Source organism: Solea solea, chromosome 13, assembly GCF_958295425.1.
Source record: "Solea solea chromosome 13, fSolSol10.1, whole genome shotgun sequence".
NCBI classification, from domain to species: Eukaryota; Metazoa; Chordata; class Actinopteri; order Pleuronectiformes; family Soleidae; genus Solea; species Solea solea.
In genome coordinates this window covers 27,713,849-27,734,579 of record NC_081146.1, presented here as the reverse complement: position 1 = coordinate 27,734,579, position 20,731 = coordinate 27,713,849, and the positions used below count along the sequence as shown (strand labels likewise).

Here is a 20,731-nt window from a genome sequence, read left to right as displayed (position 1 = left end):
GTGGGGGTCGATCAGTGGCAATGATGACCATGTCACACACACACACACACACACACACACAGATGAACAAGCATTTGCACTGGTCAGTTTAGAGTGTAAATGATGAGTGGTTTGTGTTTCTAGTGCTTTTCTCCTTGTGATGACCTCACATTCACTCATACATTCACTCATACATTCACTCATACATTCACTTTCCTATCACATGTCTTTCATGCGTGTCAATGAGTACGAAAGATGCAATCATCAGTGGAGCCAGGAATCAAACCCACAACCTACCAGATGGTGACGTGCACAAGGAGAGACCTCGGTTGAATCGGGACTCAACGCAGTGACCTTCTTGCTGTGAGGCAAACAGTGCTGTCCACTACACCACCATGTGTCCTGTCCTAAAGTTCTGTGTTATTTTTGAAAAAAGACTAGAACAAGTGAAATGAGTGAAGAGCAGAAATAAAAGGTCATGTTGAGATGAACGTGTGTGACGGTACAAACAGCTCGTGTCACATTATAAAATGAGTCAAACTTGCTCTCTGCGGGACTTCCTGCTGAAATACATGTTAACTAAGATCAATGTCAACAACAAGATTGTAGCTTCAGAGCTGAGACGTGTGTCACACGGTGGCTTATGTGTTCTCATAGTGTCTTGTTATAGAGTGGGACTGTGTTTGGCAGCCGTCAGTCACTGAAATGTTTTCATGTTAATAGCAAGTGAAGCATCAGGTGCAGCTGTTTACCTGCAGCTGTTTACCTGCAGCTGCAGGTAAACAGCTGCAGGTAAACAGCTGCAGGTAAACAGCTGCCGGTAAACAGCTGCAGGTAAACAGCTGCCGGTAAACAGCTGCAGGTAAACAGCTGCAGGTAAACAGCTGCAGGTAAACAGCTGCAGGTAAACAGCTGCAGGTAAACAGCTGCAGGTAAACAGCTGCAGGTAAACAGCTGCAGGTAAACAGCTGCCGGTAAACAGCTGCAGGTAAACAGCTGCAGGTAAACAGCTGCAGGTAAACAGCTGCCGGTAAACAGCTGCAGGTAAACAGCTGCAGGTAAACAGCTGCAGGTAAACAGCTTCAGGTAAACAGCTGCAGGTAAACAGCTGCAGGTACAAAGTGACATTTCCTGACACGCTCGACACACGGAAACGTGATGTGAAAAAAAGAAGGGAAGCATTTTTTCTTCTAGTTTTTAAATATAAAAAAGTGTTGCCTTTCCGTCCAAAAGCACCTAGTTTGTGTCTTATCATACGTTTATATTGAACATCAGGTCTAGTTATAAGAATATGTGAGTAATTAAACTTCAGCGTTGGCTGAAGATTAGGATTAACTGAGACTCACAGCAAGTTATTATGAGTGTGATGATTCACTTCTGCTGTCTCTCTGCATCTGTGACGTCACGGTGACACTGAACACTTATGTTGGTCCTGTCCAGGTGTGACCCCGCCTTCTGCCCTGTGGACAATAGAACAGTGAATGAATGAATGAATGAATGAATGAATGAATGAACGAGCGAGCCTCTGATCTGGGATCAGTAAATGGACTGATCGTGCCTCTTTCATCAGGGAGTTTATTTGTCATCGATCCATCAGCCATTGTTGTTAAAAGCATCTTCATCACGTGTCTTCATCATGTTATGATATCTTAATGATGACATCACACTGTTGCCGCTTGAGTTATGACTCTTTAATGCAGAATGATGAACCATGTTCTTCCCTTGTCACTCTTCATCTCTGCTTCATTCTTCACCTTCTCTCCTCTGCCTCTTCCTTTCTCTTGACTTAAACCCCACCTTCACCATTTCCCTTTGTTTCTAAACCTGTCTGTCTGTCTGTCTGTGTGTGTGTGTGTGTGTCTGTGTGTCTGTCTCCTGCAGGTGTTGTGCCTGATCACGGCTCCAGTGACTATGATCCTGTCTTCACAGCAGGACGCCTCCTTTGCCTTTGCCTCTCTCGCGGTCGTCTTCTCTGCTTATATCACCCTGGTGGTGCTTTTCGTACCCAAGGTGCTTTAACTCTGTCTGTGACAATAATATGAAGAAGATAAAGTGTATTATTAACTTAGAACATTTACAACAGTGAGAAGCACGTGCACATGACACCTGACGAGAGAACGCCACCTACAGGAATTCCGACATCATTAACATCATCATGTATTTTTCAGTATAATGCTCGTGTTTGTCATTCAGTGCATGATGTTTGTGCTGCAGCACGTGTTCAATATGAAAGCTGTGAGTTGTTTATTGACTTCCTGCAGATGCGGCGTCTGATCACCCGCGGTGAGTGGCAGTCAGAGCAGCAGGACACGCTGAAAACCGGCTCATCGACCAACAACAATGACGAGGAGAAGTCCAGGCAGCTGGAGAGAGAGAACAGGGAGCTGCAGAAGATCATCCAGGAGGTGAACACTCACCTCACATCATTTAAGAAGCACACACATTTGTACAGCCATAGAAAAGAGTCAGGTGGTTTATATTATTGTATATATTGTACATATACATTTAAAACGCTGTATAAAAGAAATACAATAACAATAAGTGCACAAATATACTTATAGATATTAAAACGATAAGAATTCAAAAACAAAAGAGTCTTGAGACCTGGACGCTCGCTCGCTCACTAACAGGTGGAACTCGAGTCACTGGAGACTAAACGAATGCTCGACTGCTCACGCCACAGAGAACTGTCATGGATCAGCAGCTGCTGTGTGACTTTGGTGTGAGGGAGTGAGTGCTTCACACAAACCTTAGACACACAGCATCTTCATCAAGCTTCATTTGCTTCTTCATATTTCAGCAGTTTAACAGTTTACTCATGATGTCGGTGTGGGAGGAGGCTGCAGTCCCAGCCCCCCCCCCACACACACACACACACACACACACACTCTCATCAGTCTGTGGTCCTGTTGGACCAAACCTTTCCATTAGATAAAGAAATGCATTGAACTGATGAGGAAGAGGAGCTGAAGAGCATCCCAGTGTGTATACTGTGAACTCACCTGTGTTGTTGTCACTTAAACGACAGTGAAAATACTTAAGAGCAGGTTTTAGTGGGTTAGTGGTGCGATGGCTGCCTGAAGAGAGCAATGTGCTAACGTAGCTCTGACCACACCTCGTTCTAAGACTCGCACAGTGATGACAACTGCACTGGTTAGAAAGGTGAACACGTCACGTACATGTGTGAGTCTGGTTCTGGTGTCGTTAGCCCTGACTTTGTGTCAGAACCTTCCTTTGCTATGAGCCAGACTGAGTGATGACCGTGTGAGAATGAACTCTTTCTTTGGGTGTTTTCAGAAAGAAGAGAGAGTATCGGTGCTCCGCAACCAGCTGGCTGAGAGGCAGGCTCTGCGTAACCGCCGCCGACCCTCCGCGGGCCAGAATCAGAACCACAATGCACCGCCACCCTTGTCCCAGCCAGACCCCAAGTCCCTGCTCCCTCCGCCGGGCTACCCTAACCCCACGACTGACAATCACTCGCTCCCTCCCTCCTTCTCCAACTCCTCCAGCCTCTACCCGGCCGACAGCAAGATGAGCCGCAACCACTGTCACAACAGCCAGATCCCACTGCTGTATAAATAGGCCAGGCAGGGGAGGGGGCGGGGCAGGGCGGGGCAGGGGGGGCAGGGGGCGGCGGCTATCACAAAGTGCACGTGGGAGACACACACCACCAAGCAGAGACACTGTGACTGTCACGCACCGTTTGAACATGCACACACACACAGAAGCACACACACACAGAAGCACACACACACAGAAGCACACACACACAGAAGCACACACACACACTTGTGCTTTCCTCTGCAGAGAGCGGTCACAGTTGTAATCTCACCTGCGTTCACCTGCGTTCACCTGCGAGCGCTCGATGCTGCGATGAAGCTCATCTCCAGACTCGAGGTCACGTGACCGGACACATGACTCTGTGGTCATGATCCCGTTGTGTCGTGGAGATCTGGAAAGGAAACATTTGTGTTTGTGTGGATACGTCTGGATGTTTTTGTCCCTCTTGACGATCACATACTGTAGTGTGTAATATCTCCTCTGTTTTGTCATGGAGTTGTTGTTGTTGTTGTTGTTGTTGTTGTTCTTTCATTAGTTTGTTTCTCTCCAGGATGTCAGAGCTGGAATAATACCTTCTTTTGAGCAGCCATAATTACATGTAGTGTAACGCAGCGTGATATAAATACAGAGCGTTGAGCATCTGTTGTCACGTTGCTGATGTGTGAATTTGAGGGAAAAGGATCAAATGTTGTGTCTGTTTAATAGTCAAGTGCAGTCGTAGCCATCAAATAACTGCCACAGTAAATAACTGCAGTTCATCAGTGACCGACTGGGATTGGTTTAAAAAACCAAAACTGTGAAACACATTTTGGTGGAAAAGTATTTTCTACAGTTTATATTTGTACAGCATCAGCGCAGTGACATGTGGTTCTTCTCTGATGGCTGTTTCTGTCGCGGTTCATACACAAGTATGAGAAAGCACACTTTTTATACATGTGACTTTATTACATTCTTCTGGGTTTTTTCATCACAGTTTCTACTTTTCTTTTTCTTTTGCCTTTGAATAACTGTAAATAGTTGAAAGTGGGACGAGTAGTGTGAGTGTATTTATTCAGCAGTTCATCTGGATGTACGATTTCATCCATGAGCTATTTGCAGATTTTTATAAAGCAGTGATTCCTGAAAAGATTTATCAGCACAAATTCCTTCTCTATTTAAGGTTTAAAATAAATAGACACTATAAACTTCAGCGTACACTTACACAAACTACATTATTTCACTTCTGCTTTCAGGATAACAGTGTTAGGTTTTCTAAAGTGTGGTTTGAGGGACTCTCTGCACTCGGAGACACAAGGTTACGCAGGTTCACTCTCACACCTGTACACACCTGTACACACCTGTACACACCTAACACACCTAACACACCTGTACACACCTAACACATCTAACACACCTGTACACACCTGTACACACCTGTACACACCTAACACACCTGTACACACCTAACACACCTGTACACCTGTACACACCTAACACACCTAACACACCTAACACACCTGTACACACCTGTACACACCTAACACACCTGTACATGAGTCTACAATGTCTTAATCTCTTCATTAGACTGGCAACATCATTTATGTCTAACGTGTTTGAAGTTCCTCAGTCCTTAGTTACACAACATGTCCAAAGGAGGCAGCAGCAGACCAGTAGCGCCTGTGTCCCTCCTCCTCCTCTTCCTCCTCCTCCTCCTCCTCCTCCTCCTGTGGAGCTGTGGTGCAGGAGCGTGGATGATATACAAGCAGCAACCAACAGTGAGAGACAAGTGTAAATCAGATTCTCAGGATATCATGTACGAGGTTTGACTGCTGCTCTTCTCCTGGTGAACGAGTGATTTATTGAATGTTGTGCGTCCGCCGTCCATTCACACAAAAGCGTCACACACAAACATGTACCAGTCTACGTTTTGCCATGTTTTGGTTGTAATTTAGCGGCGTCGGCTGTTATTTCCGGGTATTATGTTGCATTCTATTTGTAGTTGGATCTCGGAGTTTCCGAGGTCATGGGATGTTCCTGAAGAGGGAACGCTCCCCTGATCGCTGAAGTTGTGATGTAAATGAATTCCACTTGAGTCTAACTTGTTAACTTATACTTTACTAACTAAGAGTTTTTCTGTATGTCACGTAAACGCCTCGCACAACCACACTGAACTGTTCCTTTAAATGAATATATTCATTCACTGTGCAGATAGTGTAACATATGAATGCAGAAATAAATAAGTTCTATTATATTGCACATAGATATGAAAACATACATGGACTTTGGGATGTTTGTATTCACGATATAAAAGATCTTCAATGTTAATATATTTCAGAGTATGTGTATGCAAATATACGGCACTATAAATAAAGTCAATGTTTTTTTCAAAAGGCATTTATCGTGTGTGTGTGTGTGTGTGTGTGTTTGAGTAAAAGCTTAGTTCATTTCCACTCACACACATACAACAAAAGGCTCATTATCCGGTGGTTTCTTACGTCATCCACTAGATGTCGCTTGTCTCGCTCTCCGTGACCTCACAGTGCTTCACTACGTCAGTGTAACTAGTTTTCACTCGTGGGAAAAGATCATTAATGTGAAGTGGGAGGTGTGTTTTTTCCTGTGCTTACATAACATCAGTATCAACCTCATTATTGAGACTGTGAGCTAATGTTTTAAAGATAAAAAATGAAACAAAAGTCCACTTTCCACTAATGTGTGTGTGTTTACAATCCCAACACACACACACTAACACGCAACACACACACACTAACACGCACCCGCGTGTTAGTGTGTGTGTGTGTGGGATTGTGCAAGGGTGGGGGTGTCGGTGGGGAAAACCCGCTCTGGGCTGAGGCTTCTGTGGGTCTCCACCTGACACAGCACCCACTGACACTCAGAGAAAAGCAGGAAATTCCCCTTGTCTCTTCTGATCTAACAAAGGAAGTATTTGCTGGCTGTGTAGGAATGTGACTGTGACTGTGTGTGTGGGTGTGTGCGTGTGTGCATGTGTGTGTGCGCGTGTGTGTGTGTGTGTGTGTGAAATACCAACGAGGCTAACTAAAGGTGTTTGCCAAGTCAGCAGCAATATTTTGATTTTGGTATAAAAATCCTTTCATGTTCATCGTAGTGACACAAAGTTCTAATTGTCCTCACTTTTTATTTCAGTTTAAGTGAAAAAAAACATAAACATGTAACTTTCAACACCCAATCCCGACATATTTAAATATAAATAAATACAAATAAATACAGATTAATAGTAATGTGCATAGTCTTAGCATAGACTCAGCATAGAAGAGCTGTGTCGCGATGTCTACAACAGTCGTGGTCATAAATAAACGTACAAAAAAGTGCCTCAAACAGAAAAATGGTTGCAAACTGTTACAGTTCATATGATTTGTAGTTTTTCTTTTTAGTCACCAGCACAAAATGATCTCAATTGAGATTTGAATATTTTGACATCACCTTGAAGATGAATAGTAACAAAGGAAAGTAAAAGTCATTTAAAGAGCAAACACTCCAAAGAAAGTCTTGCCCTCCTCCGTCTCCAGCTCTGACAGCTGGTTGGTTTCTGTCCACAGGTTGTCTCCTTTATTCAGCTGAAACACAGCACCCAGGTAGATGGTGTTGTACCAGCCCTGTCCGTCTGTGAAAGTGTCCGCCTGAGCGGCGCTCTGGCACGCCGACCTCACCGCGCTCATCAGAGACACTTTGCTGCCTATGGAGTCGGAGAAGCGCCAGATCCTGTGGCTGAGAGGTGAGAGGAGTTTTCCTGCTCTCTCCTCGAGGCCTTCACTGCAGGACACTCTGAACGACGCCTGGCTGTAGACGAAGTACAGGCCCGTTTGTGGGATTACGATCTTGTTGTCCACCAGGCGGAAGCCGCCCTGAGCAAACGCTTGGCCTTGACCGTTCATCCACTCCAGCCTGTCTCTCACATCCTCGTCCTCGTCGTCGTAGCTACCTGAAAACAGAGCAGGCGAAGCGCTGTTACAGTCAAGCTTTTAAACAAAGGAGTGAAAAATGAAGATAATGAGATTATGAATGGCACCATGAATAAACCATTGTTGTCCATGACTCACCTTCTAAATGGATCGCTGCCTTGGCTTTGCTGCTGATCCTCCTGAGTGTGTAGTGAGGATCTGAGGAGAGCAACACACAAGTCAGCTCGTCTCACAAGTCAAAACAACATCTGAAATGACCCTCAAATAAACCCTCAAATCCTCCTCTTTGCACATAATCACCTGTTTTCTCAGCAGAATCTGTCTCCATCAGTGCTTGTGTTTGACCTGATTGAATCTGCACAGAGCGGGAAAAGAGAGAGAGATATTAGAGAAGCAAACAAAAGTCTAATCTTTAATTATTTTCCACATTCATTTTTCAATTTCTTTTCAAATCAAGGGGGAAAAGGTTTCCTTACCTTCATTTGAGGGCCAGTCCAGTACCAGGCAAACAGCACGATGCCTATTAAAGCAAGGACCACGAGAACAAGGGCCCGAGACGCCTTCCATATCCACTCAGACGATGACTTGTTTTCCACCAACACCACCGTCCTCTCCTCCAGAGCCGGTGCAGCCGTGTATTCCACCATGCTGTGCACACCTGTGATGAGTTCACGTCTTGAAAGTGCTCTGTCTCTGACACTCTGACACTCTGACACTGTTTGAATGGCTATTGTGTTGTAAGGTGGAGCGCTTGTTGTATTTATGCTGTGCCAGCTGCTTCAGCAGAAGGGAAACTCCAGTGATGTCACTCGGTAAGTGGAGACAGTGCAGCAGCAGCAACGCACTCTGAGCCACGGAGAGACAGAAAGGGAGAGGGAAACACAAGTCACAGAAGTTTCACTGGAGTTTTTGCCCGTGTGTGGAATCCAACGGGGGTCGCGGTTTCAGGATGGGAAAGTGGTTCCTTGCTACTTCTGGATCTTTAGAAAAATGGACATGGTGTGAGAGCCACATAATCACACATGCTGAGCTGATTACTAAGTCACCCACAGAATGTAAGCTCGCTCTCTAACTGCTGAGGTTTACACTTCAGTCCAGTGCTCACCAACATGTGGAGGTCGCGTCTGACCCGACCAGATGTTGGAACGCCACAAAAATGTCACATCACACAAACAATCAACCTGGCTATTTTAGTAACACTGGACTTAAAGTCTTGAATCATGTGCAGACGTTTACTGTCATTACAACTGTAATAATTCATTATCTACTCATAAGGTCACACACACACACACACAGTCATTAACCTTTCATTACAAGTTGCATGTCCATGATAAACCATCTGTATTTATGAAGCACTTCCTGTTCCTGTTCAACCACTCAAAGCTCTGTCATTCACCCATTCACTCACATTCATGCAGCACATTTTCATTCACATATCTTTCCTATGCATTCACAAACTGACGGGGTTAAGAGTCTCGCCCAAGGACACATTGGCGTGACGAGCTGGGAATCGAACCGACAACCTGTTAGTGGAAAGACGACTTTCTCCAACACTGATCACATGCACTCTAATATAACATGATGTATAATATCATATACTGTCACATACACAACACTGATCACATGCACTCTAATATAACATGATGTATAATATCATATACTGTCACATACACAACACTGATCACATGCACTCTAATATAACATGATGTATAATATCATATACTGTCACATACACAACACTGATCACATGCACTCTAATATAACATGATGTATAATATCATATACTGTCACATACACAACACTGATCACATGCACTCTAATATAACATGATGTATAATATCATATACTGTCACATACACAACACTGATCACATGCACTCCAATATAACATGATGTATAATATCATATACTATCACATACACAACACTGATCACATGCACTCTAATATAACATGATGTATAATATCATATACTGTCACATACACAACACTGATCACATGCACTCTAATATAACATGATGTATAATATCATATACTGTCACATACACAACACTGATCACATGCACTCTAATATAACATGATGTATAATATCATATACTGTCACATACACAACACTGATCACATGCACTCTAATATAACATGATGTATAATATCATATACTGTCACATACACAACACTGATCACATGCACTTCAATATAACATGATGTATAATATCATATACTGTCACATACACAACACTGATCACATGCACTCTAATATAACATGATGTATAATATCATATACTGTCACATACACAACACTGATCACATGCACTCTAATATAACATGATGTATAATATCATATACTGTCACATACACAACACTGATCACATGCACTCTAATATAACATGATGTATAATATCATATACTGTCACATACACAACACTGATGTAATGTTTTTGGCTGAAGAACAAAATTCATTTTTGAAATCGACCTCAGTTTGAAAAAAGAAAGTCACTTTAAGGAAGTTAATGTGTGCGTGTGTGTGTGTGCGTGTGTGTGTGTGTGTTGCAGAACTGGGAGCTGATGAAACGCAACACAAACCACTCCCCAAACAGGTCTTTCACTCTTGCTGATGATTGTTTTCCTTTTCACTTTCTCACTTGACCTTTTTCACTTGAGACTCAAGTTCACGTGGAACAATAACATCTGGACTTTTTATCAGATGTTCGTGAAAAATACTCAACTGTTTGTTTTTAAAAAACTACAGAAAGAATCTCTTTCCAATCAACTATCAAATCAACACGATCCAAAGCTACAGTATATCATTGATTTTATTTTTGGCTAAAATTAATAAATTGGTGAGTCAGATATATTTGTAAACCTGAATCTCTTTGTGGTCGTTTTAGTTTTTCTCTTTGTGGTCGTTTTAGTTTTTCTCTCGTCTCTTTGTGGTCGTTTTAGTTTTCTTTTGTCTCTTTGTGGTCGTTTTAGTTTTTTTCTCGTCTCTTTGTGGTCGTTTTAGTTTTTCTCTCGTCTCTTTGTGGTCGTTTTAGTTTTTCTCTTTGTGGTCGTTTTAGTTTTCTTCTGTCTCTTTGTGGTCGTTTTAGTTTTCTCTCGTCTCTTTGTGGTCGTTTTAGTTTTTCTCTCGTCTCTTTGTGGTCGTTTTAGTTTTTCTCTTTGTGGTCGTTTTAGTTTTCTCTCGTCTCTTTGTGGTCGTTTTAGTTTTTCTCTTTGTGGTCGTTTTAGTTTTCTCTCGTCTCTTTGTGGTCGTTTTAGTTTTCTCTCGTCTCTTTGTGGTCGTTTTAGTTTTCTCTCGTCTCTTTGTGGTTGTTTTAGTTTTCTCTCGTCTATTTGTGGTCGTTTTAGTTGTTCTCTCGTCTCTTTGTGGTGGTTTTAGTTTTCTCTCGTCTCTTTGTGGTCGTTTTAGTTTTCTTCTGTCTCTTTGTGGTCGTTTTAGTTTTTCTCTTTGTGGTCGTTTTAGTTTTTCTCTCGTCTCTTTGTGGTCGTTTTAGTTTTTCTCTTTGTGGTCGTTTTAGTTTTCTTTTGTCTCTTTGTGGTCGTTTTAGTTTTTTTCTCGTCTCTTTGTGGTCGTTTTAGTTTTTCTCTCGTCTCTTTGTGGTCGTTTTAGTTTTTCTCTTTGTGGTCGTTTTAGTTTTCTCTCGTCTCTTTGTGGTGGTTTTAGTTTTCTCTCGTCTCTTTGTGGTCGTTTTAGTTTTCTTCTGTCTCTTTGTGGTCGTTTTAGTTTTTCTCTCGTCTCTTTGTGGTGGTTTTAGTTTTCTCTCGTCTCTTTGTGGTCGTTTTAGTTTTCTTCTGTCTCTTTGTGGTCGTTTTAGTTTTTCTCTTTGTGGTCGTTTTAGTTTTTCTCTCGTCTCTTTGTGGTCGTTTTAGTTTTTCTCTTTGTGGTCGTTTTAGTTTTCTTTTGTCTCTTTGTGGTCGTTTTAGTTTTTTTCTCGTCTCTTTGTGGTCGTTTTAGTTTTTCTCTCGTCTCTTTGTGGTCGTTTTAGTTTTTCTCTTTGTGGTCGTTTTAGTTTTCTCTCGTCTCTTTGTGGTCGTTTTAGTTTTCTCTCGTCTCTTTGTGGTCGTTTTAGTTTTTCTCTTGTCTCTTTGTGGTCGTTTTAGTTTTTCTCTCGTCTCTTTGTGGTGGTTTTAGTTTTCTCTCGTCTCTTTGTGGTCGTTTTAGTTTTCTTCTGTCTCTTTGTGGTCGTTTTAGTTTTTCTCTCGTCTCTTTGTGGTCGTTTTAGTTTTTCTCTCGTCTCTTTGTGGTCGTTTTAGTTTTTCTCTTTGTGGTCGTTTTAGTTTTCTCTCGTCTCTTTGTGGTCGTTTTAGTTTTCTCTCGTCTCTTTGTGGTTGTTTTAGTTTTCTCTCGTCTATTTGTGGTCGTTTTAGTTGTTCTCTTTGTGGTCGTTTTAGTTGTTCTCTCGTCTCTTTGTGGTCGTTTTAGTTTTCTCTCGTCTCTTTGTGGTCGTTTTAGTTTTTCTCTTGTCTCTTTGTGGTCGTTTTAGTTTTTCTCTCGTCTCTTTGTGGTGGTTTTAGTTTTCTCTCGTCTCTTTGTGGTCGTTTTAGTTTTCTTCTGTCTCTTTGTGGTCGTTTTAGTTTTTCTCTTTGTGGTCGTTTTAGTTTTTCTCTCGTCTCTTTGTGGTCGTTTTAGTTTTTCTCTTTGTGGTCGTTTTAGTTTTCTTTTGTCTCTTTGTGGTCGTTTTAGTTTTTTTCTCGTCTCTTTGTGGTCGTTTTAGTTTTTCTCTCGTCTCTTTGTGGTCGTTTTAGTTTTTCTCTTTGTGGTCGTTTTAGTTTTCTCTCGTCTCTTTGTGGTCGTTTTAGTTTTCTCTCGTCTCTTTGTGGTCGTTTTAGTTTTTCTCTTGTCTCTTTGTGGTCGTTTTAGTTTTTCTCTCGTCTCTTTGTGGTGGTTTTAGTTTTCTCTCGTCTCTTTGTGGTCGTTTTAGTTTTCTTCTGTCTCTTTGTGGTCGTTTTAGTTTTTCTCTTTGTGGTCGTTTTAGTTTTTCTCTCGTCTCTTTGTGGTCGTTTTAGTTTTTCTCTTTGTGGTCGTTTTAGTTTTCTTTTGTCTCTTTGTGGTCGTTTTAGTTTTTTTCTCGTCTCTTTGTGGTCGTTTTAGTTTTTCTCTCGTCTCTTTGTGGTCGTTTTAGTTTTTCTCTTTGTGGTCGTTTTAGTTTTCTCTCGTCTCTTTGTGGTCGTTTTAGTTTTCTCTCGTCTCTTTGTAGTTGTTTTAGTTTTCTCTCGTCTATTTGTGGTCGTTTTAGTTGTTCTCTTTGTGGTCGTTTTAGTTTTCTCTCGTCTCTTTGTGGTCGTTTTAGTTTTTCTCTTGTCTCTTTGTGGTCGTTTTAGTTTTTCTCTCGTCTCTTTGTGGTGGTTTTAGTTTTCTCTCGTCTCTTTGTGGTCGTTTTAGTTTTCTTCTGTCTCTTTGTGGTCGTTTTAGTTTTTCTCTCGTCTCTTTGTGGTCGTTTTAGTTTTTCTCTCGTCTCTTTGTGGTCGTTTTAGTTTTTCTCTCGTCTCTTTGTGGTCGTTTTAGTTTTTCTCTTTGTGGTCGTTTTAGTTTTCTCTCGTCTCTTTGTGGTCGTTTTAGTTTTTCTCTCGTCTCTTTGTGGTCGTTTTAGTTTTTCTCTCGTCTCTTTGTGGTCGTTTTAGTTTTCTCTCGTCTCTTTGTGGTCGTTTTAGTTTTCTCTCGTCTCTTTGTGGTCGTTTTAGTTTTCTCTCGTCTATTTGTGGTCGTTTTAGTTGTTCTCTTTGTGGTCGTTTTAGTTTTCTCTCGTCTCTTTGTGGTCGTTTTAGTTTTTCTCTCGTCTCTTTGTGGTCGTGGTCGTTTTAGTTTTCTCTCGTCTCTTTGTGGTCGTTTTAGTTTTCTTCTGTCTCTTTGTGGTCGTTTTAGTTTTTCTCTCGTCTCTTTGTGGTCGTTTTAGTTTTTCTCTCGTCTCTTTGTAGTCGTTTTAGTTTTCTTTTTTCTTTTAGTCTCTTTGTGGTACCAGGTACTAAAAATAGTACCTGGTACCAGATATTATGCAAGTGGAAACGCAACTTAACCGTGCCGAGGCGAGTAGAGCCGGTGGAAACACACAGGGTTTGTTGCCCTTGTATATTGGCTTTGACTTCATGTGTGTGTGACTCTTACATTAGTAACCTGTAATTTGAAGTGAGTGAGTTGTGTGTGAATGAGATTTGGAACTGCACCTCCAATTCAGACTATGACTGTTTCATTCCAACATGTGTATACAAACCAACCACAGGATGTTCCAGGATGATTGTCACAATCATCTCTCCCTCTCACACACTGCAAACTGTCTACAATGTACATTCCACATTCTATTTTTAACTCATTTTTTATCTAATCTATCTAATCTTATCTTATTTTACACACACACACACACACACACACACTCTCCCTATTTTATACAACCCTCAAATGATGATGTTAGTTATAATATCCGGTGTAGTCAGACAGGAAGCTCATATATGGGCTGGTTTACCAACAAACAACTGTGGCTTTGTTTTCAGATCCATTTACCATATATATGACAAAGTATAACACAACAACACACATCTTTAAGCTCCAGGTCATCATTCAAAGGGGACAAAGGTGCAGACCCTATTTCTGTGTGTGTGTGTGTGTGTGTGTGTGCAAGCTGTTTAGGATAAAGTTGTAGACAGTGAATGAAGAAATGATCAAATACTGTAAAATACAATGTGAATTGTAATAGACAAAAGAAAAGAAGTGTTTAAAATGAAACCCTTTTCAAGATAATATAACAAATGGAGGATGCTGTGAAATTTGGAAAAACATTGAAAGAAACTCTACTTGGAGACATTCAACATATGTTCACGTTAAAATGCAACAAGGTGAGAAAAGTCTCATCTAACCCTCACTTTAACTCCACAACAGCCCTTTTAATGTGTGAAGAACAGACATAAATGTCCCCACTCTCTATGGTTCATATGTTTGTTGTGTGTCACATAAGAACAGAAACACACACACACACACACTTTCAAGACAGAGGTCATCTGTAATATGTAACTCATAAACCACTGAATTATGAAATGGGGGAAGCAGGAACCTGAAGCGGCTCCCTTTGAGCAGTCATACCTACATGACCTTCTCCTTTCCCTGTGAGTCTGAATCAGCCCTCATCTAATCGGATGATGACGTGTCCCCCACATGTAGCTCCCCCTTCAGTTATCTGGAGCACATTCAAAAACTGCCCTCCTTTGTTCTTTGATGAATTTACTCAAGGATTGCATCATGAAATCACACAGCGTCACAACGCTGACAAAGATTACCTCAGGGCAGGAAGGAAAGGATGGGAGGAAGAAGGGTGGGGGGCCAAGGAGAGAGGAAATGAGGAAGGAAATTGTAGGCGAATAAGATGTCCTGTTTATTTTGTTGTTAAGTTGTCCTGAGTCATTTTCAGACTCATCGTATATATATATATATATATATATATATACTATATTATAATTCCGTCGTTAGTGATACAAGTGTGGGTTCACAGGGAGCTGATGATGCGTAAGAGAGTAAACTAGGACAAAGGGAGGTTTAACCACTAATGCAACATGGCTGCCACTGTCTACTGTCTACTGTCCAACATTCATCATGACACAAATAAACCTGTTTACTTACCGACTGGGACACACGGTGGTATAGTGGTTAGCACTCTCGCCTTGCAGCGAGAAGACCCGGGTTCGAGCCCCGGTTGGAACAAGGGCCTTTCTGCATGGAGTTTGCATGTTCTCCCCGTGTGTGCGTGGGTTCTCTCCGGGTTCTCCGGCTTCCTCCCACAGTCCAAAAACATGCAATGTGGGGATTAGGTAAATTGGACACTCCAAATTGACCATAGGAGTGAGTGTGAGAGTGAATGGTTGTTTGTCTCTGTGTGTGTGTGTGTGTGGCCCTGCGATGGACTGGCCAACTGTCCAGGGTGTGACCCCGCCTATCGCCCCATGTAGCTGAGATTGGCACAGCACCCCCCGCGACCCTCTGGTGGAGGATGAAGCGGTAGATGATGACTGACTGACTTTACTGTCTCTCTCTCTCTCTCTATCTAACACAGGGATCTGAAAGTGACGGCCTTTTGCATCATAAATACATAAAATACAGTTTTGTACATATACAGAACATTACAATACACTTGATTAGAGTATAGTATATGATGGTACAGTCAATTACAGTATAGCATAGTACAATACAGTACACAAACAACATTACAGTACAGTCTAATATAGTACAGCGCAGTACAATATTTTATTGTATGAGTACAGTACAGTTGTGTGCATACAGAGCATTACATCACAGCATAGTATATAATGGTACAATCCAGTATATTACAGCACATTAATATGTGAATAAATAATAATATGTGAATTTCTCTGTGGGATGAATAAAGTATCTATCTATCTATCTATCTATCTATCTATCTATCTATCTATCTATCTATCTATCATTGCACTGTAAACAATTGCTGTAAATGTAAAGCAGGATTTCAACAGTATTAACCTGTTATTTTTAAATACTTTACTGTCAATACACAAGAAAATGTGTGAAATCACGCTCCATTGTGTGTTTTTGAACATAGCTATAATGTATTCCTAAAATACATCTAACTACCATTAAGTGCCACTGTAGGTAGGTAGTATCTTGCAGTATTGCAGTATTTGACATGTGTATGTCTTGACTGAAGGACTCAGCTGCTAAGTAGCATTTCATCAGACATCATCTGATTAATGACAGTGTAAAAATTTTGTTTTTCTCAAACTATTTTACGACTAAACGATTGGACTGAGTTTGCTTGGTGACATGTTCATAAAGATCATAAAGATCATAAAGATCATGGAAACATTGCGTTTTAAATTTCTCTTTTTTTACCTCGCGGCGCCCCTCCAGCAGATGGCGCTCTAGGCGACCGCATATCGCCTATGCCAAGAGCCGGCCCTGGGTGTCACCACCGGGTTATGTCCGCACGTTGTTTCACTTCGCTGGGTCGAGTTCCGTGTTGTGTCCGGTTGTGTCCGGTTGTGTGCTGCTGTGGTTCGGTGGTCGGTGTCATCTGTCTGGCCGCTGCTGCTAGGTGGCTAATGCTAGCGCGGTCACAGGTCAATGTTGCTGCTGCTAAAACAAAAAAAACGTATGTAAGTATATTGTGAAATGTTAATGTTAATGTTAATGTAACCGCGTTAATTGTAACGTAATGTTCTTGTTAACCACCTCATTGGCCGCTCATGCTTTGTATTCACTGTGTTTGCCGCCGCTGCGCGTGCCTGTGCAGCGTCATCACAGCTGACTTCAAACAAACACACACACACACACACACGACTGCTTTTACTGGGGACTGTTCCCTCTTATACGGAGTGAATGTGACTGTGTGTTAAATGGGGATTTTGCTTATGTGGTTTTATTTAGTTAATTTAGAGGTTTTGTAATTGATGTCATTGGGTTTTGTTTTGGTTTTCTTTCATTTTCTCTTTCGTCATCTATTCAGTTGTTGGTATATTGATTATTTAAGCCTGTGACCTGCTCATGTTTATAGATGTGTTAGGCTTGGAAGTGTCTTCTGTTTTGAATGTGTAATCCCACTCATTTGTTATCCTCCCGTCTTAAGTTGCTGTTGGCCGGTGGTGGCGGTGCCATCGATCTGGTGGCGTCCTCCCGTCTTGTCTCGCTGTGTCCCTGGGAGTGGGTTTTTCGTCACTGAAAGGAGTTGAGCCTGTGGGAGGTGAGCTGAGAACAGTAGGGAGGGGGCTGGAGGCTGGAGGTTGGGCAGAGTACTGGTGATTCAGATGAAAGGGGCTGCAGCAGTGCTGGCTGGGTCAGGGGAGGAGGCTGATCAAACCTATTGAACAATAAGTTCAGGTCATTAAAGGCGACATAGAATGCTTGTATCACACATATATGTTAGTTATGGAGGTCTACTTACATATATTAACTTGTTTTCATGATTAAAAACCTCCTAATCGCTGCAAACGAGCCGATCAAAATATCTCCTCACTGACGCTCTCGTCAGCCGCGCTGTTTCAGACCAAACAGTTGCTGTGATTGGCCAGCCAACGAGAGCTTTCCTACTGTCCTGTGATTGGCCAGGTATCTGGAAGTGACGTAATAGATAGGCCAGCTCTCAGATACACAGCTCCCCCTCTGGCACGGTGGATGCTCTGCATCTCAGCAGCTACAACGAGACTAGTTCTTCTTCTTCTTCTTCTGCGGTTGAATGTACGCAACCGGATGTGCCCGGACTAGTGCCCGCACCGGGAGGCGCTACGGTGGTGAGAGGAGTGGTGAGGATTTCTGATGACGACATCAAATTAAGGAAGTGTCGATCCGCTTCGCAGAGCCCAGGAAAACAATACAACACTCCCTGAGGCTCACGTTTTCACTCGCTCACGTCTTCACTCGCTCACGGCCTCCCTGAGGCTCACGTTTTCACTCGCTCACGTCTTCACTCGCTCACGGCCTCCCTGAGGCTCACGTTTTCACTCGCTCACGTCTTCACTCGCTCACGGCCTCCCTGAGGCTCACGTTTTCACTCGCTCACGTCTTCACTCGCTCACGGCCTCCCTGAGGCTCACGTTTTCACTCGCTCACGTCTTCACTCGCTCACGTCTTCACTCGCTCACGGCCTCCCTGAGGCTCACGTTTTCACTCGCTCACGTCTTCACTCGCTCACGTCTTCACTCGCTCACGGCCTCCCTGAGGCTCACGTTTTCACTCGCTCACGTCTTCACTCGCTCACGGCCTCCCTGAGGCTCACGTTTTCACTCGCTCACGTCTTCACTCGCTCACGTCTTCACTCGCTCACGGCCTCCCTGAGGCTCACGTTTTCACTCGCTCACGTCTTCACTCGCTCACGGCCTCCCTGAGGCTCACGTTTTCACTCGCTCACGTCTTCACTCGCTCACGTCTTCACTCGCTCACGGCCTCCCTGAGGCTCACGTTTTCACTCGCTCACGTTTTCACTCGCTCACGTCTTCACTCGCTCACGTCTTCACTCGCTCACGGCCTCCCCGAGGCTCACGTCTTCACTCGCTCACGTCTTCACTCGCTCACGGCCTCCCTGAGGCTCACGTTTTCACTCGCTCACGTTTTCACTCGCTCACGTCTTCACTCGCTCACGTCTTCACTCGCTCACGTCTTCACTCGCTCACGGCCTCCCTGAGGCTCACGTCTTCACTCGCTCACGTCTTCACTCGCTCACGGCCTCCCTGAGGCTCACGTCTTCACTCGCTCACGTCTTCACTCGCTCACGGCCTCCCTGAGGCTCACGTTTTCACTCGCTCACGTCTTCACTCGCTCACGGCCTCCCTGAGGCTCACGTTTTCACTCGCTCACGTCTTCACTCGCTCACGTCTTCACTCGCTCACGTTTTCACTCGCTCACGTCTTCACTCGCTCACGGCCTCCCTGAGGCTCACGTCTTCACTCGCTCACGTCTTCACTCGCTCACGGCCTCCCTGAGGCTCACTTCTGCCCAGTAGAAAAAATAACATTATTTAAATTTGATGTAAAATTCCCATTTGCAACTTCCTCTTCCCCACAGTGTCCCAAGTGTGTGTAGGTCACATGCTCCACTGTCATGTTCATGGTGTTAGTGGAAGATAAAGAGCAGAATAATGACAGTGAGAGGCACAGAATCACGACTCCATGATGGCATGATTTGTTCTGGTGGAGTCACAGTTGTGTTGGAGGGGTAAGATATGTAAGACATGTAAGACATGTAAGACATGTAAGACATGTAGTCATGCTGGTTCACTTTCTATGACCTTTGACAACGTGCAGAGCATGTTTAATGTGAAACTTCCTCAGTTTCACATTGAGTGCTGGCCTTTTAGCAGAAGTTAAAGTGTCTTGCTAAAGGACAGCACATTCTGGAGGGACGGGGACAGTATTGTTTTCAGATTTCCCCATAATGCTTGCCATTGAACTCTTCATTCCAGTGCCTAATGTACTTCTTTAAACTTAAGTTCATCAACTCCTGCACTTCATCACTCTAATGTAGGGTTGTGACTTGTTTTGTTGCAAAGTAATGACAGTTTGTGTTTTTGTGTTTGCATTCTTCTATTCTTCTTCTTCACCCTCATGTGACTACACCAACTAATAAACAAGTGGGGGAAGTAAATATGTCACATTGGCATGACTGAAAGTCAGAGGACTGACGATGACTGAGGAAGTGATGACAGAGAGTGATGTGTGAGAGAAACCAATTAAACGAATAAATGAGACTTATGTAGTGATAGTATTACTAAAGCATCAAAGTCATCGCAACATCATTGTAAATGTGAGCAGGTTGTAAAGCAGTGAATGTCACTTTCATATTGACCAGCTGCAAAATAGGTTTGAATTTTTTTGTATTTTGCTTTGGGGTATTGTTGCGTACGGACTAAGCTTTCATGCAGAGTTAGTCTCCTTCCCCTGTGCCTTACAACTCACTCTGATACAGTAGATCAGCACTCAGGCTCATTGATATGCTCACGGGTGCTGACGTTCTGCACTAAACAGTTCAACTGTCCTTAATTATTTCAATAAGTTGGACAAACACAGGTATTTCTACATGAACTTGTAGACTTTGGACGTTGTAATTGGGATATTTCACGCAGTACTGGGTTTATGATTTTACTGAACATTTATAACATTTAGCGATGTATCTTTTCCACAACATGTCACTTTGGATTCAGTTCAACATATTTGGGTATCACTTTATTTTGATAGTCATTGTTAACTCTCTAATAGTTCAGTGTCATGTCAACAGATAATCAGACACGTCTTTATATGAACTGTTCTCAACTGTTTCACTTGATCCTGACACACATTTACAAATGCGTGCAACTCCCATCTATTGATTGTCAACTACAGTACAGTGTAGTGTTGTATAGTAAAATATACTACATTATAGTACAGTACAGTATACATAACATTATATTACATTATTGAACAGTACAATGTATTACGTTACAGTACAGTCAACTAATAAGATGTTGACACAATGTACAGATTTTTTTTGTTTAGTTAAATGATCATTAATAACTGATCAAATAGTTAATTAAATGTCACATATTAGTGAAATAAGTGATTAAATGTTGGCATGAACTAAATACCTGTTGATTACTGACAGGGGGTCTATCAATTGACTATCAAATTAAAGTGTTACCCATATTTGTCACATACACAGAAACATGGTCAGTGCAAACTAAAATTTATATTAAAGTGTTATTCTTAGCTTCAAGTTAAACGCCTGAAATCAATAGTTTATTCCACTTAAAAGAATGTGAATAGACACTTTTCAGAGGCCCATTAACTCACGC

At 42.5% G+C, this 20,731-nt stretch overlaps 2 protein-coding genes and 1 long non-coding RNA gene across 3 annotated transcripts in view; 1 reads left to right on the top strand and 2 right to left on the bottom strand.

Moving 5' to 3' along the window:
* Positions 1-3,588, top strand: part of gabbr1a (gamma-aminobutyric acid (GABA) B receptor, 1a) — a 58,316-nt gene extending 54,728 nt beyond the window's left edge. Inside the window, exons 18-20 of the mRNA XM_058647832.1 lie at positions 1,768-1,989; positions 2,241-2,384; positions 3,277-3,588. Of these exons, the coding sequence (XP_058503815.1) occupies positions 1,768-1,989; positions 2,241-2,384; positions 3,277-3,561 (651 nt within the window). The 3' untranslated portion in view covers positions 3,562-3,588. The remainder of the gene's footprint in view (positions 1-1,767; positions 1,990-2,240; positions 2,385-3,276) is intronic.
* A 1,219-nt stretch (positions 3,589-4,807) lies between these two features.
* LOC131471024 (uncharacterized) lies at positions 4,808-5,142 on the bottom strand. The gene is made up of 3 exons (XR_009241963.1): positions 5,057-5,142; positions 4,934-4,991; positions 4,808-4,896 (listed from the first exon to the last, which is right to left on the bottom strand). It is a non-coding gene; the product is annotated as an uncharacterized LOC131471024 (long non-coding RNA).
* Positions 5,143-6,673: 1,531 nt separating this feature from the next.
* On the bottom strand, positions 6,674-8,155 carry tnfb (tumor necrosis factor b (TNF superfamily, member 2)). Its single transcript, XM_058648100.1, has 4 exons — positions 7,937-8,155; positions 7,761-7,815; positions 7,599-7,658; positions 6,674-7,480 (listed from the first exon to the last, which is right to left on the bottom strand). Exons 1-4 carry the CDS (start codon positions 8,105-8,107, stop codon positions 7,020-7,022), a joined length of 747 nt encoding a protein of 248 aa, XP_058504083.1. The 5' UTR covers positions 8,108-8,155; the 3' UTR covers positions 6,674-7,019.
* Between the last annotated feature and the right edge of the window lie 12,576 nt (positions 8,156-20,731).